Genomic DNA, 27,533 nt, shown 5'->3' with positions numbered 1-27,533 from the left:
TTTTTTTGAGGGCATAAATAAATATCTGGATAAAGGTGAGCCAGTTGATATAATAGATCTGAATTTTCAGAAAGTATCTGACAAAGTTCCTTATGAGAGACTTCTTCAGAAATTAAAATGTCATGGGGCAGTGTCCTAGTGTGGATTGCCAACTGTTAAAAGATAGAAAAGAGAGAGCAGGGCTAAACAGTAAATTTTTCCAATGGAGAAAGGTAAATAGTGGAGTGCCCCAGCCATCTGTTCTGGGTCCACTACTTTTTAAAATATATTTATAAATGATCTGGAAATGGTAACAAGTGAGGTTATCAAATTTGTCTGACACAAAATTATTCAAAATTCTTAAATCACAAGAGGACTGTGAGAAATTGCAAGAGGACATTACAAGACTGGGCATGCAAATGTCAAATGAAATTTAATGTGGACAAGTGCAAAGTGATGCACTTAGGGAAAATAACAACCCAAAATATAGCTACAAAATGCAAGGTTTGACAGTGCACTGTGGCAGGATGATCTACTTTGGCTGCTCTGAAGCCTTGAGAATGCAGAGACATTTGTCCACAGGTAGAATGGTCATACTCTGGATCTAGGCAATGTTAACATTCTGAGAGGGACATCACTTCAGGAAAAGGATCTAGGGGTCATTGTTAATATGTTGAAATCTTCTGCTCAGTATGCAGCAGCAGCAGCCAAGAAATCAAATAGAATACTAGGGATTATTAGGAAAGGAATAGAGAATAACAGAATATCATAATGGCTATGTATCACTCCATGGTGCAACCTCATCTTGAGTATTGTGTGCAGTTTTGGTCACCACATCTCAAAAAAAGATATAGCAGAATTAGAAAACTTGCAGAGAAGGGTGACCAAAATGATTCCCCTATGAGGAAAGGTTAAAGAGGTTAGGACTTCTTGGAGAAGAAAAACAGCTGAAGGAAGATATGATAGAGGTTTATAAAATAATGAGTAGAGTGGAAAGTGTAAATGTTAATCAGTGTTTACTCTTTCAAAAAGTACAAAGACTAGAGGGACACACAATGAAGTTACTATGTAATACATTTAAAACTAATAAGAGAAAATCTGTTTTTGCTCAATGCATAATTAAGCTCTGGAATTCATTGCCAGAGGATGTGGTGAAAGCTATTAGTGTAGCTGTGTTTAAAATCGGTTTGGACAAGTTCCTGGAGGAAAAGTCCATAAACCATTAATAAGATGGAGCTGCAGATTTCCACTGCTTATTCTTGGGATAAGCAGCTTGGAATCTATCGATCCTGTCACATACTTGTGATCTAGATTGTAAACAGGATATTGGGCTTGATGGACCCTGGGGCTGTTTGGCATGCTCTTAGGCCTTCTCCTCTGCTGGGGTTCTGCCTGCCTCCAATTGTAGAATGAAGTCAATAGTAGAAGAATCAGTGGCAGCAGGTAAAGGCTGCTCCTGATTTCCCTTGGTGGTTGAAGGATATCATAGGGAGAGGAAGAAGGATGAAGGGACAAGATTACCCAGGGGGAAGGGGGGGGAGGGGAAGTGCTTTGGAAAGTGATTTGCCAAGGTGATAATTATGCCAGGAATAAAACTTTTGAGGCACTTCCTGCGACCGTGGCAGTCAACTACAAGAGTTGTAATGAAAAATGTTTGAACAATGTCCTCAGGTAAATAAAACTTGTCTATAAATTATATTAAAAAAAACCCCAAAAAACAACCCCCCCCCCCAAAACCAAACAAAAACAAAACAAAAAAAAAATCATCTACAAAACTGTGTACACTAATTCTTGCAGAATGGGAAATAAAATCCAGGATCTAGAGGCAGTCATGAGAGGCTGACTTGGATGTACTGGCTGTCATGGAGATATGTTACATGGAAAACTATGACTGGGACACAGTTATGCCAGGCTATAACTATTCAGGAAAGACAGGGTAAGGAGGACTGGAGCTATATATAAAAATATTAAAGCAACAGTAGGGTTTATGAGGGATGAAAAACTGGGCATAGGTTTATGATGTGCATGTGGTGTAGTCATAGGCTGATGGTGCTTTCGCTGCAGATTCTGACACAAAGTGACTGCTGAGGTTGGGCTAGAAGAGGCGATAGGCAATATTGCTGACAAGGCCGGAACTGTGAAAGTATGACTGTAAGCAAAAAAGGTCCTTCGGGAACTTTGAGAGGGTTGGACTGCTACACTCAGTTTCTTAATTTGTCACAGAGATCAGGCCGGTCGGGTGACTTCTTGTGAACATCAACTTGGAAGCCACTAGCCATGTGCTGTCATACACTGAGCTCCAATTGAAATCAAGGAGACGCATGAAATGGAGCTGAAAAATTTGTAGCCAGAAACTTCTGCCTTCAAAAGTTGTTGTGGGTAATAAGACACTCCTTCTACAGGTTATAGAAAAGCCTACAGATTTAGAATTCATTCATGAGGATATTGCACCATTTAGAACTGTGAGCAGCAAGCATGAAGCTTTGGTAGACTTTCTTGCCAAAACTGTCTAACAGACATTTTCAGTGTAGACTCAATGACAGCTCACTGATTGGGCATGACTCTGAACCCAGAAGATTTGTGGACTCTGTATTTCTTAGTTGTAGATCAGTCGTGGATCAGACAGAGCATCCACTATCTGGAGGGAACTGAAGACTTTCAAGTGGGAGTCTTTTCCAAGAACTCTGAATATGACAAGTGTTCCACGGCAACGTATGGTGAGGTGTATCTGGAAGGAAGTTTCTCACTAGACCTAATCTGGTTCAGCAACTGGCATATCCTCAGACCTGGTGTAGTTAGTGGAACATCCTCTTCAGGGACAAGGATAGGTTCCCACATCTCAATAGGAGCTTTCTTCTTTTTGTAGAGAGAAGACGTAAAATAACCCTTTCAAGCAGCTGGCCTAGAGTGGCTTGCATACAACTGTGTAGGCAATGCAACTCGATAATTTTGGTTCAGGGCTTGGTGTAGCGAATGCTTCAATGGTGTGTACAGAGAGAATATTTTTGTCAATTCATGTATCTGTTGCATCAAAGTGATCAGCTTCGAATGGGCAACCACACTTGTTTTGTGCTGTATATCAATGGGATTTTAGGATGGCTGGTTGATGCATTGAGATGTGAGGGAGTCCATCGAGTGCATCTTGAAGCGCATCTTGGACTTCGATGCTTCCTATGTCTCAATAGCAGACTTATGATTGTTTGAGGCAGGTTCCAATGCCAGCAGCTGATGTTGAGTTTTCCTTTATTGCAGGACAGATTTATCACTCAACCTTGAGGCTTCAATTTGGGTAAATGAGAGTGTCTAAGAGGAGCTTCTGTTCAATTTATGTCCTGGAGAGGCAGCTGCCCCTACTGTTTCCTTGACAGCGTGCGTCCCAGCATCCGTTTTCTTAACCGGTGCACATCCATGAGTTAGGGAAACGGGCGCTGATAAATTCAGCATCCATTTCCGAACCTGTCTGCCCGCACCCGTGTCTGACCTGCCCTAGGCTCCCTCCTCCTGAGGAGCTTAGGGCAGGTCAGAACAAGTGAATAAATCAATATTAAAGTGTCGGGCACTTAATATTAATTTATTCACTCCTTCATTTATTGCCAATTGGTCTGTTCCTGTCACATGTCCGTGAAAGGACCAATCCTCTTTCAGGACAGAGGGAGGGAGCTTAGGGCAGGTCTGACAGCTCTTTGTCAAGGAGGGAGATTTTTTGATATTAAGTCAGAGGAAATACAGAAAAGCAGTATTTTCTGATTTTCTGTACAATTGTTTGGGGTGCTCAGAAATACATACATAAACTTAAGAACATGCCATACTGGGTCAGGCCAAGGGTCCATCAAACCCAGCATCCTGTTTCCAACAGTGGCCAATCCAGGCCATAAAAACCTGGCAAGTATCCAAAGGTATCGCAAAAGCATCTGGTGCTTTTGCGATAGCTCTCCTGAGCTACGTTTTTGCAGGAATAAAGGGGTAGTTTGCGGTTGAGGGGAGAAGCAAAGAGGCTAGATGTGGAGATTCCCCATGGAGAAAGATTTTCTAGTGCTCATAAGTTTGAAGGTGATAATGCAATATATAAGCTATTGTTTTTGCCCTGGAAGATAAATTGCCCAACAGCCAAATGTTTCTTAGCAGGGCTCAATTTCATATTCTGAGGGCTTCCTTGCATGGCAACTTTGAGCCGGTTCCTCCTTGTTTGTTTATATAAAACATTGCTATTTCATTGTCTGTCTGTATATAGACTATAGAGTGTTTCAACCATGGAGTGGAGGTAGTCTAGTGAATAGAGCTTCAGGCTGTGAATCAGGGAAGCCAGGGTTCAAAGCCTACTGCCACTCTTTTTGACCTTGAGCAAGTCACTTCACCTTCCAATGCCTCATGAACAAACAGATTGAGAGTCCTCTGGGGACACAGAAATACCTACAGTACCTGACTATAATCTGAAGTGTCTGAAAGGCAGAATATAAATTGAATACTTAAATAAATGGGTTGGAATACCTTCAGTGCCTTGAACATGGCTCTTATTATAGGAGGTTGAGATGAAGAGATGTTTCCCATTTTGTGCATACACCTTGGGAACATAAGATGTCCAGAAGGGCTCCCCATCACTGATTGGAGGCATCCATTGTTAAAACCTTTTGCACTTGAGATTAGAAAGGTAAGTCATTCATGTAAGATTTGAGGCTTGGGTCTGTCATTGTGATTCTTCTCTCACAAGACCATTACCATTTGAATTTTGTGTGATATATCTAAATTTTGATTCCATCAGAGTTCGATCATGAGACAAGCACAATGGCATGTTAAATAGGCAAAAGGGCTGATATGGATTGTAGCTGCCTTATCGCCTAATATCTTCATGAAAAACCATTGTCTCGCCATCAGCATGAAGTATGGAAACTAAATGTCTTTATTCTAGAAGGAAAGCTTTCCTTAGTACAGTGTTCAGATGTGTTCCTAAACACTCTTAACTGATGACATGGTATGAACTGGACTTTTTGTGACTAACTACAAATATCATGCATTGTAAACATTTCTAGATGTAAGGAACATTCCATCAGGCTGATCACAGGAGGTGCCTGATATGAGCCAGTTGTCCAAGTATGAAAAGAGAAAAACATTGTTCATTCTCATATGAGTTGCTAAAACCATTAAGCACTTAGTTAATACTCTTGTTGCTGCTGCCAAACTAAAAGGAAAGAATGCTCTAGTGGTAGTGATGACCATAGAGACTGAGGCAAAGATGCATCCTAGGTTTCTTGTGTATAGAAATGTGAATGTAAGCATCCTTTAAAGTTGGCGTGATCAACCAATTCTCTTAGCAAAAGTGAGAGAGATGAGTTAAGAGTTCACCATGATTCTCTTTATATATGAAATTAAGTTCTTGAGGTCTAAAATTAGACAAAGGCTGCTTGATTTATTTCTGAATTAGGAAATATTTGGAATCCTGTTCCTCTTTTCAGATGAAGAATAAGCTCAATTTGTTTTGTATGAAGTAGAGAGGTGATTTCTTGATTTAGAATTTTTAAATTGCTCTGAGGAGTGATAAAGCTTTGGACTCATCGGAGGGGTAAAGATAGGAAATTTAGATAACTATTTTAAATTATTTTTAAACCCCATTTGGCTGCAGTAGGTTTTATTTTTAACCATTAATGGTAAAAATAATAAAACCCCCCCACCAGTACTATCCATACTTTGGCATGATTAAGCATGTGGCAGTCAAAAAAAACAGTGCTTGTTTTTTTGCCAAACCTGATGAGTTTGTTTGCTGATTTTTATCCCCAAGTTTAGATCTAGGTTGCTGTTAACATGGTTGAGGTTGTGCTTGCTGAGAAATAATATGTTGCCTCTAGTAAGAATATGGTTGCTATCTCCTAACTAGATAAGTTTATCATATATATTTTGACTGATGAGAACATCTTAGAGACTGTTGCTCCACATCGCCAATGTTAAGGTTTGGAGGACATTTCCTTTTCTTATTTGGAGAAAAAATTTTCTCCAGCAGATGAAATATTCACTAGAATTTCGTGATGTCTTCTCAGAGTCTTAATGTTCTTAACCATGCTAGCCTTCAAACTCATATTAATGCAGCTGACTATCTAGAAGCTGTGTCAAGAGTTGTAAACTGAGCTTGGTAAGTGCTTCGTTCATTGCTCTTCTTCGGGCTGGAGAGATGACAATCTTGTTTGCTTTTTATCTTGAGAAACTTCATCTTCTGTAGTGTATTGAACATGAAATGTACTATTTGTAGTGGATGTACCACAATTCGGGCTCGTAGACTGGCTGTCTGGAAAAATGTTTACCTACAGAATCAAGAAGTTTGCATTCTTTCCTTGGTAGTACACTTGAATGTGTTTTAGATCTTTTTGCTTGTCTCATAGCTGATTCAGGGGAGAATGAAGGAGGAGTTTTCCACATCGTACGTTGAAGATGTAAAACTATATAAAGAGACTTTTGCTCATTTTGGTAGATATATAAAATTTCAGTACTTTCTGGACTTCTTCTGAAGTTGGAAAGCCCTCTTCAAGTTTGAAAAGCACTACCTCAGACATGTATATACATTTTAAAAAAGTTTGGTATGTCATGTTCTCTATGGATCAGTACTGCTAGGAGGCTCTGGTGACATCTGATGGTAATCCAGCTGATTTTGCCAAAGACTGATATTAATAAGAGGCCTGAGAACAAGCAAGCTCCTTAGAATCTGAAATATTCATTGGAGACTCTCTTGTAGCATGTGATGTAGGAGATTTGAAATCCTGTGACGTTTGAAGTGGGGTTAAAGGATATTCTGCTCTAATTTAGGAATAAAGTCTTTCTGGTATGGGCTCCGAGAGTCACACCTAGAGAAAGATGGAAGTTATAACATAGGTTTTAACAAAATCAGACCCCAACTTTTGAAAGAGTGGCATTCTTGAGGAGGAAGTGGAAGTGTAGACTGCACTTTCTCTCATAATAAATCTGACTCTGGGGATTGATATAGATTGAGAGGCTTTGCAGCAGCGAGTACCACAGTTGCCTGTTCCATATTGATTGGCCTTGGTGTGGATGACAACAGCATTTTCACTATTGGTGCAGTCTGCTCCATAACATCTGAAGATTTATCCCTCAGACACCATACCCAGAATGACTCTGGGCATGGTGTCTTATTCCTTTGGCACCGAGGAAAAGCGATTACATGATCTTCTCTTTTTGGCATGGTGGGAAGGGAAGGTTCTTTCCTTCTCCCCTATGGGTCTGACAAATCAGGTGCTGGTCCCTTCAGAGATGATTTCTTTTTTGGTTTAGATAATTATCCCATACTCAGTTTCATTCTGCCATAGGGACCACATTCTTCAGGGTTCTGTGATAGACCCATTTAAACATAAATCATGCTGGTCTTGATTAGCCATCTTCTGAAGACATTTGAGCACAATTTAAAATGGTTTTTCCCTGTTCTTGGTGATTTCTCAGACATTATGATGGTAGATAAAGAAAAAAAAAATCTACATTTTTTTTTTACTCTGAAGAACAAACTGGGGAGACAAACAAAATCAATCTTTTTGAAGAACTTCCAATGTTTGAAGAAAACTAAAAAATGCATGACCGAGAAAAAACCCACCATTGAAGAAGCGGACAAAACAAAACTGAGAAGACCCCTGTGAGGGCAGCAGCATGGGAAATCCTACACATGCTCACAATCTTAAAATGTGCTCCATCCTGATGCTGTGGACGCCGCCACCCACTTGTGTGGCTATTTGTCTGCTTGTCCACGAGAAGCATGGCATTAGAATGCTAAACTAAAGTCCTCAAGGGTTAAATTAAGTGGGCCTCTTCTGTGCCTGATCCACACGGAGTGCTGATCATAGTAGAGGTATGAAGAGCATAAATTAGTGTGCCAAACAATGTAGAATTTCATTATAATCTTTTGTGGCAATAAAGTTTCATAAATAAAAGCCTAAAGTTAGACCTTTTTATTGGATTAACAATGTATTTCTTGGCTAGCTTTTGGGAAATATTCCTTTCATCAGGTCAAAACAAAAAGAGGAGGTTCCCCAAATATACAACTAACCATACATTACATCACAATAGGCTAAATGGGAAAGTGAGGTAATTTTGCTGTGTTAAAGGGGCAGCAGAATTATGTCCAAAAGCAACTTAAAAACCCCAAGTCTGTTAAATCCTTATTTTTTAAGCATTTAAGCATTTTAACTTCAAACATCTTATATTCCTGGATATTTCTGAACTTCCCTTATAATACCCTGCTCATTTTGTTTTGAGCTGCCGAAAGCTAGACAAGAAATGTATTAAGTAAATCCAATAAAAACATATCATCTTATATACTTACTTTGACCTTTATTGCCACACATTCAACTATACTAACTTGGCAACCATGCTACTTTAACTGTTATAATCTTTTAAACAAAAGCCATAGAAACATGTACCATTATACAATAACAATGTTTTTAAATAGTATTTTTTTAAACATGTTAAAAAGAGCTATACAAATTCTTGATCTCTGAAGGCAGTGCAAATCAAGATAGGTAGGATTAAATTTATGCCAACTAGTTCAGACTGGTTTATATGGTTGTTTTGGTATACGAAAGGACATCGCATATACTGCATGAACTAGTTAGAAGCCACTGCATGTAAGGTCATTAGTGATACTGTTCTGAATATGGCCACCCTTAGGGATTCAAGAGAACAACGTGAAGATTTTCAGAACTAATGATTTGGCAGTAAAAATATTTTAACTGCTACAGGATGGGTATTACTGCTTACTGAAATATGACTTCTCATATTTGGGTGCCTAATGGATTTGCTATATTCAGTATATCACAGCAACATAACACTCCTAAATAGACACTTCAAAGTCTGTTGTTGATCAATTATTCTACTTGCTTATGAGGTAGAATTTTCCTTCACTTTAATGCTACTGTATGTTACTTTGAAAAAAATGATTCTGCTAGAGGAAAGGGCTCTAAAGCGTTTTCTGCATTCTTCCAGTTGTAGAAATTATCTTCATACCACTCAACTAAAATGAAACAGAGAAAACAGAGTTAAAATATGCAGATTAAAAAATAAATGGTAAGGATGACATATATTCTTCTTTTAACAAACTATGGCCTAGATTCATCAAAATATGATAATTTTTGCATGAATAATGCCCGTGATAAGGAAAAGAAGCGTGGCTATAATTCAAGAGTTACAGCACCATATCGCTTCACATAGATACTTTATCGCGCTGTGCATTAAAGTTATCATACCCTGCGATATTTGTACTTCGCATGTTGAAGTGCCCAGACAGGCATTTCTCACTTTTGGGCGAGACAGAGACTTGTTATAAGGCTCTCATAGTAGTCAACTCTTTATACTATGGGAGGGCCAGCTAGTAAATGGAGGTGATATTTTGTTGGTGGTCTAGGGTTTTGGGGCGATAAAACATTGTAGAAATCTCATCTTTGTGTGACTTTCCTCACTCCAAATCATGTCAAATCTTCACTGATGTATACTGTGCTGTTTGTACATCTCACTGTGCATGTAAAACTGACCCCAAAACCCTTGACCACCACCAAAACCTCACCTCCAGTTACTAGCCATCCCAGAGGCGCTCTCTCACTCCACTCCACCCTTCTCCCTCGCTCTTCTCCTCACCCCTGCCTGAAAATGCCCAAAACTGGATTTGTGATATCGCAAATTCCACTTCAGGCATATCGCACAGCTTAATGCCAGGAAAAAAGGTGTAGTTATTTCCGGTGTTAAAAGCGTGAATTATGCTATCGCACGGTGTGATAATGCCCCTCATTTTCATTTATCCTGCCTAAACCCCCGCCCCTTAGAATAAATTCAAAAAATTTGCATTCGTGCCACACGTTGCAATAAATATTGCATGTTTTATGGCGTTCTCGCAGGCGTTAGGGCCCTAACGCCAAAACTCATTTTGGTGAATGACCCGGTATGAATTGGATGGATTTATTTCTGTTTGTCAAAAAGACAAAAGCCTGCAGGAATATCTTAAAATAAGCCTTATTACAGTTAATGTTCAGGACTATCATGCCTGTTTTTGTCCAGACTTTTCTCCATTTTCTTACTGGTTCACAGATCCAATAGTAACACAAGCATTATAAAGAAGATAAGCAATTTTTTTATTTTTTTTTTTTTTAAGAACCCTGGTTAAAAGACAGGGAACAGAGAGTAGGATTAAATGCTCAATTTTCAGAGTGGAAAAGGGTAAACAGTGGAGTGCCTTGGACTGGTACTTTTGAATATATTTTTAAATGATCTGGAAAGGAATACGATGAGAGGTAATCAATTTTGCAGATGATACAAAATTATTGAGAGTAGTTAAATCACAAGCAAATTGTGATAAATTGCAGGAGGAGATCTTGCGAGAGTGGAAAATTGGGCATCCAAATGGCAGATTATATTTAATGTGAACAAGTGCAAGGTGATGCATATTGGGAAAAAGAACCCTATCTGTAGTTACACGATGTTAGGTTCCATATTAGGAGCTACCACCTAGGAAAGATCTAGGATAATACATTGAAATCATTGGCTCAGTGTTCTGTGGCAGTCAAAAAGCAAACAATGTTAGGAAGGGAATGGTGAATAAAGCAGAAAATGTCATAATGCCTCTATTGCTCCTTGCGGAGATTGCACCTTAAATTCTGTGTACTATTCTGATCACCACATCTCGAAAAAGATAGTTGCGATGGAGAAGGTTCAGAGAAGGGCGACCAAAATGATAAAGGGGATGGAACAGCTCCCCTATCAGGAAAGGCTAAAGAGGTTAGGGCTGTTCAGCTTGAAGAGACCGCTAAGGGGGGATATGATAGAGATCTTTAAAATCATGAGAGGTCTAGAATGGGTATATGCAAATCAATTATTTACACTTTCAGATAACAGAAGGACTAAGAGGCACTCCATGAAGTCAGTAAGTAGCACATTTAAAACTAATCGGAGAAAATTCTTTCATTCAACGCACAATTAAGCTCTGGAATTTGTTGCCAGAAGATGTGATTAGTGCAGTTAGTGTAGCTAGGTTTAAAAAAGGTTTGGATAAGTTCTTGGAGAAGTCCATTAACTGCTATTAAAGCAAGTTGACTTAGGGGTAGATTTTAAAAGCCCTGCGCGCGTAAATCCCGCTGGATTTACGTGCACCGGCGCGCCTAGTTTGCATAGGCCGCCGGCGCGCGCAAAGCCCCGGGACGCGCGTAAGTCCCAGGGCTTGCTAAAATGGGCGGTCCAGGGGGGTGTGTCTGCGGCGGTCCGGGGCATGGCCCAGTGCCCCAACACAGTGGCGCGCGCAAGCCAGCGGCAGGCGTTACTCCATCGAACAAGGTAGGGGGGGGATTTAGGTAGGGCTGGGGGGACGACAAAAAAAAAAAAGTTGATTTCGGAGCGGCCTCGGAGGGAACAGAGGCAGGCTGCGCAGCTCGGCGCACACAGGCTGCCGATTTTGCGCAGCCTTGCGCGCGCCGACCCCAGATTTTGTTTGCGCCGGTTGCGCGAACAAAAGTACACACACGCGTATTTTTTAAAAATCTGCCCCTTAGAGAATAACCACTGCTATTACTGGCATCAGTAGCATGGGATCTACTTAGGTGTTTGAGTACTTGCCAGGTACTTGTAGCCTGGATTGCTCACTGTTGGAAACAGGATGCTGTGCTTGTTGGACCCTTGGTCTGACCCAGTATGGCAACTTCTTATGTTCTTAAATTATGAGGCTGATGCAATAAGACATTATTTGGCAGGTTGGTTGTATTACCTTGGCTATTTCTTTTTTAGCTCATTGTTAATTTCTCTTTCACCTTCTCTACAATCCAAGTTGCATTATGTCCCTGTTTTATTGTAACTGCTATCTTCCTATTCTATCACATGTTAATGTTAAGTGTTTTAAGTATTTATCCTTTTGTCACACCCTGTTTATTGTAAACCGGCATGATGCGACTCCCATCGCGAATGCCGGTATATAAGAAATGCAAATAAATAAGACATGCATTGAAAATGGGCACTTGTATTGAACGCCCTTTTTCCTAACCTGTGAATAGTGACATCCCTGTTCACCCTGATGCAATATTTAAATGAGAGGCAGTGTAAAAAAAGGGGTGCACTATAGGGTAACTTTGTGTCTCTGGTGCTCAAAAGAAGTTATTGCATCGGGTGCGCAATGCGAGTGTCCATTTTGATTGTGCTTCCTTTGATTATTTTGCTAACGTGCTGATTTTAATGCTGCAGTTTATATCAGGTGCCCATTACTACGGGCATCTAAACTGTGCAGTCATAAACATGCACTTCTTTTTTGAGCACAATTTTGAGCACAATTTTTCAAACACCGCAAAAGGAAAATTAGTTCTTACCTGTTAATTTTCGTTCCTGTAGTACCACGGATCAGTCCAGACAGTGGGTTGAGCCTCCTTTCCAGCAGGTGGAGACAGACTAAAACTGAAAGGATATCCTATATGAGGACAGAGCCTATCCTGTAACCCTTCAGTATAACTATTGTCAAAGCAGAAAAAATAACAAGACCCAAATAGGATCAAGCAAGTAATCATAAAGCTCAATAGAGCAACTATAGAACAATAAGACAAACATGGTATATCTATATGCTCTTGCATATACTTGGTATGAAAAAACGACCAAGGCTTCCAGTGTAATTGCTCAGTATTTTTGCACAACACAGGGAGTAATAGAATCTGCAAACCTGTAAGAAACAAGCTTCGAGAGGACATAAAAAAGAGACAGGGAAAGGCGTCTGGACTGATCAGTGGTACTACAGGAACGAAAATTAACAGGTAAGAACTAATTTTCCTTTCCCTGTACGTACCCGGATCAGTCCAGACAGTGGGATGTACCAAAGCTTCCCTAAACCAGGTGGGACCGAGACAGTCTGGCTTGAAGCACTTGCCGCCCAAAGGAACCGAAGACCGGAGCATACACATCCAGACGGCAGTGCCGAGCAAAGGTATGCAAGGACGTCCAAGTGGCGGCCCTGCAAATCTCCTGCGGAGAGACAGATTGACTCTCCGCCGAAGAAGTAGCCTGAGAGCTCAGAGAATGAGCCTTCAGGTCCTCAGGAACCAGTCGACCTTGACAAAGATATGCCGAAGATATGGCTTCTTTCAACCTCCGTGCAATCGTGGTCTTAGAAGTCGGTTTACCTTGGTTGGGACCACTCCAAAGGATGAAGAGATGGTCCGAAATGCAAAAGTCATTGGTAACCCGGAGATAGCGAAGCAGGACTCAACATTTAGATGACTGAGATCGCCCCAAGCCGTACCCGCAATCTCCTCTGGAGAAAACGCAGGGAGTTCTACAGACTGGTTGACGTGGAAAGCGGAAACAACTTTAGGCAAGAAAGAAGGAACCATCTTGAGAGAGACCCCTGAATCAGAAAAACGCAAGAAGGGCTCCGACAAGACAACGCCTGAATCTCGGAGATCCGCCGAGCGGAAGAGATAGAGACCAGAAAGACAGTTTTAAGTGTGAGGTCCTTGAGCGTAGCGTGGTGAAGAGGTTCAAACGGAGCCGCACAGAGAGTATGAAGGACCAGGTTGAGACTCCACGACAGACACGTGGCAGGAGAGGGAGGACGGAGATGTTTAATGCCTCTCAAGAACCGAGTCATGTCCGGATGGCCCGCTAGGGAATGACCTTCCACCTGACCCAAGAGAGAGCCGAGCGCCGAGACCTGGACGCTCAGAGAACTGAAGGAGAGGCCCTTGGAGAGACCATTCTGAAGAAAAGAAAGAACCATAGAGACTGAGGCGGAGCAGGCTGGGATACCCGACTCCGCACAAACAGACTCAAAAACTTTCCAGATGCGCACGTAGGCCAGGGAAGTTGACTGTTTCCAGGTCCGCAGTAAGGTGGAGATGACCTCCTCCTTATACCCTTTATGCCTCAGGCATCGCCGTTCAAAAGCCAGGCCGCTAGACAGAAGCGATCGGCCTGGTCGAAAAATACAGGCCCCTGTCGAAGGAGATGAGGTAGATGACCGAGGCGCAGGGGTCCGTCCGTCGCCAGGTTGATGAGATCTGCAAACCACGGACTTCGCGGCCACTCGGGTGCTACCAGAATCACTGGTCCCCGGTGGAGTTCGATTCTTCTGAGAACTTTTCCCACCAGGGGCCACGGGGGAAACACATACAGGAGGACGTCCGCTGGCCAAGGCAGGGCCAGAGCATCCACACCCTCTGAGCCATGCGACCTCCAGCAGCTGAAGAACCGATTGGCTTTGGAATTGCGCAGAGTCGCCATGAGGTCTAGGTGGGGGGGACCCCACCTGTCCACTACCAGAGCCATGGTCGCAACCGAGAGTTCCCACTCCCCCAGATCGAGCGATTTTCGGCTGAGGAAGTCGGCCTGGATATTCTCCTTGCCCGCAATGTGGGAGGCCGCCAAGCACTGCAGATGTCGTTCCGCCCAGGTGAAGAGATGGCTGTCTTCCTGGGCCACCAGGGGACTGAGAGTGTCCCCTTGGCGTTTGATGTAGGCCACTGTGGTAGAGTTGTCGGAGAGGACTCCTACTGCCTTGCCGCGAAGAAGGGGGAGGAACTCCTGAAGGGCCAGGCGTACCGCCAGGGTCTCCAACCGATTGATGTGCCAGCGAGACTGAGTTGGGGCCCAGGTTCCCTGGGTGGACTGGGAGATACAAACCGCACCCCAGCCCGACAGACTGGCGTCCGTGGCCACTATCGTCCACTGCGGCACTTCGAGAGGCATCCTCTGGAGGAGATGAGGTAGCGACAGCCACCACTGCAAGTCGCCGACTGTAGAGTCCGAGAGCGGGAGAACTATGTGGAAGTGTCCGACACCGGCTGCCAGTGGGATAGCAAAGCTTTCTGTAACGGACGTATATGAGCAAAAGCCCAGGGGACGAGGTCTATGGTGGAAGCCATGGATCCCAAGACATGCAGGTAGTCCCAGGCCGTCGGGGAAGATAAGGCAATCAGGTTCTGGATCTGCCCAATTAGCTTGAGAGCGCGCGCACGCGGTAGGAAGACCTTGCCTATTCGGGTATCGAAGTGGGCTCCCTGGAACTCTAACTACTGGGAGGGCTGAAGGTTGCTCTTGGAGAAGTTCACTATCCACCTGAGGGAAGCGAGAAGAGATAATACGCGATCCACCGCCTGTTGACTGGAAGCCACCGACTTGGCCCTGATGAGCCAGTCGTCCAGGTAGGGATGGACAAGGATTCCCTCCCGGTGCAGCGCCACCGCGACCACCACCATGACCTTTGTGAAGGTGTAAGGCGCAGTCACGAGACCGAAAGGAAGTGCCCGAAACTGGAAGTCCCGATTGAGAATGTGGAAGCGAAGATACTTCTGGTAGTCGCGGTGAATGGGAATATGGAAGTACGCCTCTGCGAGATCGAGCGAAGCGAGAAACTCTCTGGGATGAACCGCCGCTATGACAGCTCGCAGGGTTTCCATGCGGAAGTGAGGAATTTTGAGGGCCCGATTGACCCTCTTGAGGTCCAGTATCGGGCGAAAGGATCCGTCCTTTTTGGGAATGATGAAGTAAATAGAATACTGGCCGGCACCAAGCTCCCTCTCCGAGACTGGAACCACCGCGCCCAGATCCAGGATTTTGGAGAGAGTTTGTTCCACCGCGTCCCTCTTGGACCGTCCGCATGGCGAGAAAGGAAAAAGATCCGGAAGGTCACGAACAATCTCGAAGGTGTACCTGTCTCTGATAATGTCGAGGACCCACTGATCAGACGTGATTTTGACCCATTCCTCGAAAAACAGGGAGAGGCGACCGCCGAGGTAAGGGACCGAGGAATGAGTCAGCTGAACTTCATTGCGTGGCAGGCTTAGGGGTGGTACGCGCGGGCTGGCCCTCACGAAAAGGCTGCCGCACATAAAAGGACTGCGACCAGGACTGAGCACGAGAAGAACCCCTCGAGGAACCACCCCACCCACGCGGAGCGTAACGACGCTGACTCCGGAAGCGAGAACGAGAGGGTGCGTAAGACCGGGTAGGTTTAGGACGGTCCTCCGGGAATTTATGGACCTTGTTGTCAGCCAAGGAATCCATAAGCTTCTCAAGGTCCTCTCCAAAAAGCATCTTACTTTTGAAAGGCAACGTGCCTAACCGAGCTTTGGAAGACTGATCGGCCGACCAATTGCGTAGCCAGAGGAGCCTCCGGGCAGACACCGCTGAAGCCATCGCCTTCGCCTGAACACAGACCAGATCGTAGAGGGTGTCTGCCCCGTAAGCGATTACTGCTGCTAGACGTTCAGCCTGCTCTGCCTCTGCAGGCGGAAGTTCTTGAGTGCAGAGTAATTGTTGAACCCACCTGGGGCCTGCCCGCAGCATGAGGCTGCTGCAGCAAGTCGCCCAGACTCCGAGAGCCAAGACTTCGAAGATGCATTTCAGGTGAGCCTCTAGCTTACGATCCTGTCCGTCCTTGAGAGCCATCGATCCCTCTACCGGAATTCGTGGTGTGCTTGGTGACCGCTGAAACATAAGAATCCACAGAGGGATACTTCAGCATTTCCAAACATTCCTCCGGGAGGGGACAGAGTTTGCCCATGGCACGCCCCACCCAGAGAGCTCCCTCGGGGGCCTCCCATTCCCACAGGATCAGGAGCTTAAGCATGGGGTGGAAGGGAAAGGCGGTAGCCGGAGCCCTGAGCCCCCACAGGACCGGATTCATATCCTTGGGCAGGGAGTCCATCAGGTTATCCAGAGTGGGACCCTCCAAGCCCAATTCCTGCAGGACGAAAGGGATGAGGGGCTCTAATTCCTCCTTACGGAACAAACGAAGGGCTCTGGGGTCATCTCCCTCCAGAGGGGGGGGGGGGGGTATCCTCCAAATCCGGGGAAACGGCGGGGTCCGGGAACTCTGGATCCCCCGGAGAGGCAGGGCACCCCCGGAACCACCCGCACACGAGCCGGCCCCTGGGGCTCCGCAGCCGGGCCAGGAGTCAATAGCGCGGAGCGAGAGATTTTTGGCGGGGGGCATGAGGAGGACGAATTCCGCAGAAAAAGGGAGCCTGGATTTCCCGCAGGTGGGGTGGGGGGAGGGGGGCGAAGGGGGTATTTCAACAAAATCCGGCCCCCCAGCCTCAGGCAGCTCCGAAAACGGAGCCGCTGAAAAATCCAAAATGGCCACCGTTCCCGGGCTTTGCCGACCCGGGAACGGCCTAGCCATGCCGGAGGAAGACTATCCCCGGGCTAGATTTTCTTGTCCTGCCGAGGAGGGGCCTTCCCCACCCGGCAGACAAGCAGAGCAGAGGCCCTGACGCGAAAAACAAGGAGAGGGCAGCCCACAAGAGAGGCAGGCTGCCTGTCGTGGCAAAGCAGAGCCACGAATGAAGAAAAAAAAGTAGAAAAAAAAGCTTTGACAGCCTGCAGGCCCGGAGTGAAGCAGGAGGGAAACCTGCTGACTCCTGCCTGTCTGGCTGCCGGTTCAAGGCCTGCTAGGACCAGAAAAGTAAAAAATACTGGTCTACTGCTGCAAATAAGTTAGAGGTAGGGGAATACCTGTAACTTATTGAAACTTTTAAATTTACCTTTTTTTTTTTTACTGAGCGCAACAGCGGGTTCTAAACCCTCTTGGCAGCCAGATGGAGGGGAGACGAGACTCGGAGAGACTCGGTCCCCACACCTGGAAGCGTTTACGGACTCAGGCTATGCAGCGCACAAGGGGCAAAGCCCCCCTGAGCCCGGCAAGAGCTGGGAGACTGAGCCGTCTCCCTCACAGAAAAAAGAAAAAAAGTCACTAACAACAAAAACTTTTTATTTTAAATAGGAAAGACGACTACAAATAAGTACTTGCTTGAGCCTAAGGAAAAGAAGAAGGAAAGGCTGCTAGCCTAAGGCAGAGAACCGAAGGGTGAGCTGCTGCACCTGCTGGAGACAGACGAATACTGAACAGGATAGGCTCTGTCCTCATATAGGATATCCTTTCAGGTTTAGTCTGTCTCCACCTGCTGGAAAGGAGGCTCAACCCACTGTCTGGACTGATTCGGGTACGTACAGGGAACAGTAAATTCAAGAGCTGGGGTAATACTAAGGAGGAAGACATTTATTGCAACAGAGGACCATATTTTATAATGTTTCTCATAAGCCCTTGACTGCAAATTAACTTTACTCCACCTCCAGGGCTGGAGTTAAATTCCCCCGTGTTAAAAAGTATGCATTGAGCGCCTAGCATGTTCCTGCATCAGGCTGTAATAGCTAACGTCCTCATCTATATGGAATTTGCATGTGTTGGGGGCACTAGAGAGTTCATGTTTGTTAGGGCATGTTTTAAGTGCACTAATCTCCTTACTGCATTGGGCGCTAGTCTTGTATGTCCAAAACAAGCACCCAACCACGAAACCCATGTGCTAGGCTAGGTGAACCTTACTGCGTCATCCTGCAAATGGGTGAAAGAAGCATCTGGACTGATCATTCAGATGCCTTAAAGATAAAAATTGAATGAGCAAGATGCATTGCTACTTTAAAAGGGCTGTAAAACCAGTAACAAGATTTCTGAAAAAAAAAAAGTTTAAAAAGTCCTTTGAAATATAGTACAAACACATGCATTAACAACAAAAAAAAGTTATCGTACTTGTTTTTTTTATTCCTTCATTCCAAGAAACCTTTGGTCTCCATCCTAAACGGTGCATTTTCTCACACTTCATGGGATATCGCATGTCATTTGAAGGTCTTGAGCAAAAACAAAAATGGAACAAAATGCAAAGAGAAAACAAATGCAAACTTGAAACACAGCCTGAAAGTTTTACAGTTCCCAATATTGTACAGGTAATTCAAGCAAAATAAGTCAATGTAGTTCCTTGTAAATTAATAGTCCCTTAATTCCTTTTTTATAAATCTCTTTAACAGATGCAGTTTTAAAGGCTTTAAGACAATTCCATTATATTATGTTGAATTTTAAAGTTTGCAAAAATCTCAATTTATAGCTGTCCTAGAGTCTCAGTGGCACACTGTGTGCTGCTGCTGCATGAAAGACTGGACCCTGCTTCCCAGACTAGGGATGTAGTAAAGTCTGCATTCACATCTTCTGCCCGGAGAGTCTTAGTTCAATGGCAACACCTGCTGGCAGGAACTAAGGTGGATATATGCCGGGGTCTAAAAAGAACCAAGGACCATCATTGCAATGGCTGGATTAGGTGGTGGTAATGCTGCTGAGCATTATAAAATAGGGGGAAATATCCCAGGTATTTACAAATGAAGATATTTGGTGCCACTGCCCAAGATCAAGCTGGAAGCCCAAAAAGAAGAGCCAACCTTATATCTAAAAAATGAATTGAATTCATGATACATAGAAAAATCTCCACTGCCTGTTCTGCAGTACATGTACTCCCCCTCCCTCAACCCCAACACACATTCCAAGACAACAGAGATAAATTTTTAGTAAGTTTTCTATAGGCTCGTGTCATGTAATACTCAAAGAAATACACCATCTGTTTTCAATTGTTTTGTGGGAAAAACCACAAACAAAAAACTAAATTTCCTTGAACACCTGGTAAATTTTATTGGGAAGAAACTATTTTATTAATGGAGAAAACACTAGGGAAAGAAAGTGCTGTTTCTTGGTCTGGTTAAGTGTTTGGTAATCCATTGTATCTTTCAGCATCTTACTCTGCACACAAAGGGCCAGATTTTCAAAGGGATATGCATGTATCCTCCGAAAACCTGGCCGAAGTACCCCCTGCGCGCGCTGAGCCTATTTTGGATAGGCTCGGTGGTGTGCGCAAGCCCCGGGACGCACGTAAGTCCCGGGGCTTTCCAGGGGGGCATGTCGTGGGCATGTCGGGGCCGATGCGACATTTGGGGCGTTCTGGGGCACTGTCCCCGGCCCGGGGGCATTTCAGGGGCATGGCCGAGGCCTCCGAAACGGCTCCTGGGCCGGGGAATCGCGCACCAGCAGCCCTTTGGTAGGCGTAACTTTTAAAACACAGGTGTTTGTGTGGGTTAGATAGGGCCGGGGGGTGGAGGGAACGTGCTTGCGCGTGCCGACCCCGGATTTTATAAGATACGAGCGGCTACGCGGATCTTATAAAATCCCGCATACTTTTGTTTGCGCCTGGTGTGCGAACAAAAGTACTCACGGGCGTAGATTTATAAAATCTACCCCAAAGTGTGAATGAAGCCTTCATAATTGTTGCTCAGGAGATACATCTCTGGTCTGAGATTTAAATAGATCCTATTATTGCAGCAGTTCTAGTAAAACGTTTTTCAGATAATGAATTTTCTTTGTGCTAACTGAATTTAACATCTGTTCTCCATTTCTCGGGATTTTAATTTCATTCCTTAGGAGATAAACAGCATACCTGTCACTGACATAATCTACCCAGTGCTCTGTCTCCGATTCTGAATCAGTCTTTTTCATCTGTCAAACAGGAAAGAAGGTGAGTTTAGGTTTCTGAAACAAGTTCCACCCTCCCCCCCCCCCAAAATACAATACACTAATTCTGTTTGAATTCGTTTTTCCTTATTGGTTTCACCATAAAAGGGAGAAAAGTGGCCACTGTCTATGCAGATGTTCTCATATTGTACTTAAAAATGGTATAGAGCCTCTGTTCCTTTCAGACATCACAACCACACAAGAGCATGCATGGTGTTAATTTTACTAACCTGGACACAGTCCCATATTGAACTAGGGGCATAAGATCAGACTGGTGGGAATGATCTCAGGAGTTAGAAATATTAGCTCCAAAGGAAATTTTCAAGGAAGCATGAACATGCAGAGCTGGGCCTGGGCAGCAGAAGAGCTATGCCTGGCGAGCAGGAGCCTAGCTGTAATTAGAGTGGGTGCAGGGAGAGCAGCTGCCATAGGCTGGCCACCAAGAAGAGGTTGGAGAGGAAAGAAGTTAAATACTAAGCAAGAAAAATAATAAAATAAGAGATCTTTTGAATTATAAAGCACAATCAATTTTTATAAAATTAAAGCATTTAGACTGAGCAGAATTCATTCATCTCCTGCCTAAATGAAAAAAATCATAGTTAATATGCTCTTATGTAAAAAGAAAACAGATATGAAACTTGTAAATGACACAAGTGGCTCCTTTGTGTCATGCCCTCACACTTGGAATATTCTAGTTTTATTAATTTAATAATTATTCAGTTTTAAGAATTAAAGTTTGCTAAATATAAAACAGACTCCTATATTAGTCTGCTTTGCATAGATACTATACACATTTTTGTACATCCTTACAACTGATGAATGTACTTATTATTATATTATTATATTATATATTATATTATATTATATTATATTATATAAGTTATTGAAACTTAATTAGTCATGATTGTTTTACTGTAAACTCCTCTAAGTTCATTTATGCTCCATTAAGCTCCTTTATGTTTCTCTGTTAATTGTTACAATGTAAGCTGCCCCCGAGGCGACAGTTTTACTTCCTTGTACACCGGTGTGATATGTATATTATACAGGAACGTCGGTTTATAAAAACTAAAAATAAACAAACAAACAAACAAATAAATAAATAAATGTTCTTTACATTTTTAGGAAAATAACTATTTTGATACATGTTTGGTTTTGCCACTGTCAGTAGGCCAAGCTCTGCACCCATGCACTATGCCATCATCATGCCCAGCAACATTACATGAAAAGCTGACCAGCAAAATAATAAAAAAAAAACAAACCAAAAAAAAAAAACAATCCCCAAACAGCATACTCTGTTTCATTCAGGAAACTTTATTGACCTGAAAAGTAGTATATATGTGTTACAAAAACAATACTTTGGGATATCAACTTTCAAAACTACAGAACTTGCAGTACACCATTTGTGCCCATAAATGGAGATGTGGAGATTTGTTAGTATTTTATAAACTGTGTGGCAGGAGCCGCAGAGTTTATAAAATACTGCATATCTGTGAGTATGCATGAATATTTCCAATTAAAAAAAAATGCATACTTTATCTTCACATTTTATAAACATATATATGTATATTTTATGCACAAAATAATGTGAAACACTCAGAATTAAACACTGAGGCAAGTGTTTTATAAAAGTGTAGATAGTGGAAGAAAAAAATAATAAAATACCTGGATTCTGGGGGCTTGGACGGTGACACATGTAGGTTAAGACACCCGTTTTTTGTTTTGTGTGGGAGGGCTAGCTGGCTGAATGGGACGGGAAAAAAAAAGCAGCTGAAACGCTGCATTTTTAAGAGTAAAGTGGCAGGTGCCGTGATGGGACCTCTGGCAGCAAGATCGTCGCGTTAGGGAGGGGCCGTGAGAGGAGCCGACGGCAGCTGAAGTGCCGTGTTGATTTTTTTTTTTTGTGAGCGGCTAGAGTACCACGCATGCAGGAGGATTCTGTGAGTGGCTCGAGCCGCGTTTAAAGTAATAGCGGCGTGACTGTCGCAGGTGAGATGGCTGCCGAGAGTGCAGCGTCTGCTGCGTGTATGAGTAGAAGGCGGCAGACATCGGGTCTGGAGCAGGGGGCTGTTTTTAGTACTGTGGCTGCTCCGGGTCGCCTGGTGCCTCCCCGGTGTGGTCTCGATGTCTTCTGACACGCGGTTATGGCCGGCCTTGGTTAAAGGTGCCGCGGGAGAATGGGGACTCCTGTCGGCACAGGAAGCAAAAAAGGTAAAAAAAGAAAAAAAAGAAAAACACATGCTGAGGGCACCCAGAGCAGACAGCAAATGGCACTGCTGCTGCTGCTTCGGGTCTCTTCTCTGCCTGCAGCCCAGAGCCGATGTAAATTAAAATTAAAAAAAAAAAAAAGAAAGTGTGCTAGTTATGAAAGATTAATTATAAAAATGAAATAAATACTCTGTGCTCTCAGTGCATGGGGAGTTAGGAAACTGGGCAATGTCATCAATGACATCGGGGGATTACTAATGTATTGCCTGAAGGTTTCTTTTTATGTAAAAAATAAAAGTTTTGGAGATATTTTAAGATTCCAAAACTTAGCGTTTTTAATATACAAAAGTTGAAGAGGCTCACATAACATTTTCATACTTGTTGGGGAAGGGGGTCAGAGAGCCTGGGTTTTAAAAGCCCTGCGCGCATAAATCTGGGCTTTTCGCGCGTGGCCAGGACTTGCATGCGCCGAGCCAATTTTCGAAGGGACGCATAAAGCCCGGTATGCACACAAGTGCTGGGCTGCCTCGAAGGGGTGGGCTGGGACAGCGCCAATATTCGCTATCCTGAAGACTCGCGTGCTGGCAGGAGCTAAAGTTGTAAAACAATGAAAATTTTAAAAAAGGTAGGGTTTAGGTGGTGAGGAGAAGAGGGAAGTAGTATGGGCAGGGAACTGGGGAAGGCTGGAATGCGTCACCGCATGGAAATTGCTAAAGTGCCTCCCCTTGCACACCACCCGCACATATGCACGTAAATTATAAAATCCGGCGCGCATGTTATAAAATCGGCATGCGCATGCACATGGATGCGCACACATTATAAATCTACCCCTCAGAGTTTTGTTAGTGGTGGTCATGAAAAGACAATTAGAATATGATTCATGTAAAAATGAGACTTTGAAAAAGTTTATTTAAAAAGTTATATTTATAAGTACTTCTGGAGTCCAGATAAAAATACAGATTCACGAGAAAAATTTGCTCTGTATTGAGAAACATCTAAGAAGTGTTAAAAAAAAAAAAAAAAAAGAAAAGCTTTTGGCTGCTTTTAAAATTGTTCTGAAGTGTTTTAAATTCAGATTTTGAATTGAAAGGGATTCTGAGGTGTTTCATGGGATTTTGAGTAAATAAGTGCTGTGGTAATGTGAGTGATGAGAGAGTGATTTGATGTGTTTATTTTGTATTTTGGGAGAAGTGACATTTTGTTTGCAAATTACAGATTTTAGTTTTATTTTAAAGTTTAGTCTCTATCACTTGGAGAGAATGAGTTCCATTATTTCAAATTTCAGAACAGCTGTGGCGGGGGAAGCTGTTACTATGGAGTCTCCTTGACAACAGAGTCTTTTTGAAAATTCTGGAAGTGAAAAGGTAGAGTAATGTTACTATTTTAAAGTCAAAGCACTTTTAAAATATTTTTATTTGTAAAGATAAACAAAACTAAAAGTAGATTAAAAATCTCTAACTTCATTGTTCACTAATGGGATGGTTAATTATTAGATACTTGTCTTTATCTCAAATGAAGAGGCAAGGAACTATTTTGTTTAGTGATAGCTTCAAGATATTATTACTCTGGATGAGAATATAGTGGTTCTCACAGGACAAGTAGGATGGTAGTCCTCACATATGGATGATGTCAGTGGACAGAGCCCTGTCACGGAAAACTTTTGTCAAATTTTCTATAAAGCTTTGACTGAGACTGGCACACTGAGTGCACAGAGTATACTCAGCCTGCAATTATCCCTGGGACCACAAGTGTCTCCCCTCAGTCTTCTTTTTTCCGCACTGCAGTTAGCATCACCGTGAGGAGCTCTGTGAAGTTCTCACAACTTTTCCTCACAGAAACACTTGCAGTTTTACTTCACAAACAATTTTTCCCTGCACCGGTCTCCCTTCGCGTACAATTAATCGATGCTCGGTGAGTACTATGCCCTGTTTTTCGGTCGGTTCCTGTCACCTCACTAACGGTTTTCCAGGCCTACCAACCTAATTGCAGTCTTCCCTCTCCCTGTCTTTTCATCCTTAGTTAGCCCCACAAAGCTTGCGAGTGTCTTCCTGCGATCCTCCACCTGCTTATTAGGGCTAGTGGGATAGGGACATCCACAGCCAGGACCGCTGTCGAATCCATGTCTCCATCGATTTCCTCGGTACCTTCGTCCGGTCGATGCCTCCATCGATACCGTCGGTACCTCCATCCATGCCGTCCTGCCTCCATCGTTGCCATCTATTCCCGCTTCAATTTTGTCAGTGCCATTGATCTCTCCATGAATTTCATCGATGCCCGGGGCTATTCCATTGACGCCCCGCGTCATTTCCACCGGTGCCACATCGATTCCATCGATACCCTATGCCGATGCTGTCGTGGTTTCCGTCAATGTTATCGTTGCTCTGCCCGGGCCATCGACATTTACATTGATGTTTCAACGATACCATCGAGGCCGCTTTCAATGCCGCCATCAATACCGTCAGTACTGACATAGCACATAATCTCAGTGCCCTCAACTAAACACAATGCTCCATACTTCGGGTTCTTAACTAAAGCCCCGTATCATCCTATAACACTACATAGTGTCAGGAGCAGTGCAGGCATGCTGACAGTTTGTCACCACTCGCCATCCAAGACAGCGAGGGCATCCACCTCGGTGATGGGGAATGACCGGGCCGAGCAACATCACTACTGCCACTGCCTCTGCTCCGTGCAGCGGTGGCAGTCCTCGGTGCTGGAGAATGACCGGGCCGAGCTCCGAGGGATTCTGCACTGGCATCAGGGTACATTGAGCCAGTTGCGAAGTGGGCCCGGGTTCATGAGTCATGGGCTCCTTTGCTCTGGAGGCGTTCCCCACCGACATCGGTGCGGGGTTCTGAGCCACCACAAAATAATGTGGAAGCGCCAGACACGCCTAGCCTGTCTCCTCTGTAGCTGCGCTACCATACCAGATTACAGAGTTGAGTCGGACATTACATCCTTCAGGCTGTCTTCGCTGTCTCCCGAAATCCACAGAGCCATCGAGATTCACAGACTCGTCCTTCTGCGATCCACCACGAAGGTCGGTAAATTCTCTAATCCCGCGTCAGCTACAATCCCATCTAGACCCGGTCACTAAATCGGACTACATGGTTTCGTAAGGGGACAGATTCTACTCCCTACACGTGTCTCAAAATGTGTTCCCATGGACGCCTTTGCTCATTCTACAGCAAAGGCCTCTCTTATATGTGTCTCTTTTGATGCCTCTTACAGCCAAAACTCATTGGGCTGCACCAGGACAGGGTTCACTGTTTCTCACACCCACGTCCTGACCGAGACCGAGACCAGAATGTTTCCCATACTTCTCAATCTATCACACCAGTAACCTATTCGCGTTCTTACAGGTCAGTCTCATATCACGGACTCACTGATGTTCTCAGGTACTGGTAGCGTCACAACAGCCTTCCACACATAAATCTTACCATTCAAAATGGCATGATTTACCACATGGTGCATGCAAAAGGGTAATACCCCCCTTTTTCTATGCCACTCTTTTTCTCTTACTCCCTCGGATTCTGGTCCCCAGACATCCTCCACATAGGTACACCTCTGTTCCAATTTGGCGTACCACTTGGGAGTGGGGATACCAGATTCACTGTTCAACCCCTTCTGAGTCAGCTTACCATGGGTCATCCATTGATTAAGCCGCCTCTATTTTCACTGGTTATGGAAAGGGGCCTACGTTTAGTGCTTATAAGACTCATACGTTTCCCGTTCGAGCCTTTCATTTCCTATCACTTAACAGTCTGGCATGGGAACTCTTTGCTCGTAGTCAACACTTCTGCCAACAAGGCCAGTTAATTCCACACCTGGTTACTTACTCACGACCCTGCGTTTCTCCATGACCACGTGATCCTACGTACTCAACCTCATATCCTTCTTAAGGTAGACGCAGCATCTCTCCTTACTCAGATTACACTGTGCCCACTTTTTACCAACCCCTCTCTCTCTCACCAGGGCGAGAGGGTTTCCACTCCTTGGACTGTAAAAGTGCACTTGCATTCTATCTAGACTGCACTACACTCCATAGGAATTACATCTAACTCTTTCCTTCTTTGGCAAAAGCCAAGCTGCGAGTTTGAGTGGGCAAACAGACCTTTTTCCTCCTGATTGGCGGTCTGTATCTCCTTTTGCTACCAACAAGCAGACATTCCGCTACAACACTGTGTGAACGCACACTCTGTTAGGGAAGCGCCAACCTCAGTAGCGCACCTACGGTCGGTGCCACTTGTTGATATTGTACGGCTGTGAACTGGAGCTTTCTCCATACCTTCGCAGCCCATTATTGCTTAGGTAAGACTGACCAGCAAGCTTCCGGGTTTGGCCGGTCTGTTTTACTCAACTTCTTTTTAGTTTACCTACCCAACATCCTTCCACCAACCCGTTAAGGGTTTCAGGATGCCCTCCTTACCAAATTCCACCCTCGTCGTTGTGCCTGTTGCATGCCTTTGGATGCATTTGGTGCACTGCTCAGGCATCCTCAGCTCGGTACTCACCCATATGTGAGGACTACCATTCTGCTTGTCCTGTGAGAAAGCAGAGTTGCTTACCTGTAACAGGTGTTCTCACAGGACAGCAGGATGTTAGTCCTCACGAAACCCATCTGCCACCCCGCGGAGTTGGGTCTACATACATTTTATTTTATTTTTCGCTTGCGCTTTTTGCTATACACGAGACTGAGAGGAGACACCTGTGGTCACAGGGATAATTGAAGGCTGAGCATGCTCAGTGCACTCAGTGTGCCAGTCTCAATCAAAGCCTTATAGAAACTTTGACAGAAAAGTTTTCCGTGACAGGGCTCCGTCCACTGACGTCACCCATATGTGAGGACTAACATCCTGCTGTCCTGTGAGAACACCTGTTACAGGTAAGCAACTCTGCTTTACAGTTTAGAATATTGGGGAATTCCTGAGCTGACAGAGAGGCCTAGTAAAAAAAAACCAAATTAAAAAAAACCCAAAACCACACACTTTTAGCTGAAGATACTTAGGAAACACATTGA

At 44.0% G+C, this 27,533-nt stretch overlaps 1 protein-coding gene across 2 annotated transcripts in view; it reads right to left on the bottom strand.

The window, feature by feature from the left end:
• Positions 1–4,858: 4,858 nt before the first annotated feature.
• TGDS (TDP-glucose 4,6-dehydratase) overlaps positions 4,859–27,533 on the bottom strand; it is a 100,784-nt gene continuing 78,109 nt past the window's right edge. For both annotated transcript variants that reach the window (XM_029604740.1, XM_029604741.1), the window contains exons 10-12: positions 20,235–20,293; positions 18,509–18,606; positions 4,859–8,977 (exon numbers count right to left, since the gene is read on the bottom strand). In XM_029604740.1, the coding sequence (XP_029460600.1) occupies positions 8,886–8,977; positions 18,509–18,606; positions 20,235–20,293 (249 nt within the window). In that variant the 3' untranslated portion in view covers positions 4,859–8,885. The remainder of the gene's footprint in view (positions 8,978–18,508; positions 18,607–20,234; positions 20,294–27,533) is intronic.

This window comes from Rhinatrema bivittatum, chromosome 5 (assembly GCF_901001135.1).
Source record: "Rhinatrema bivittatum chromosome 5, aRhiBiv1.1, whole genome shotgun sequence".
NCBI lineage: Eukaryota > Metazoa > Chordata > Amphibia > Gymnophiona > Rhinatrematidae > Rhinatrema > Rhinatrema bivittatum.
This window is presented reverse-complemented; position numbering and strand designations above follow the sequence as displayed.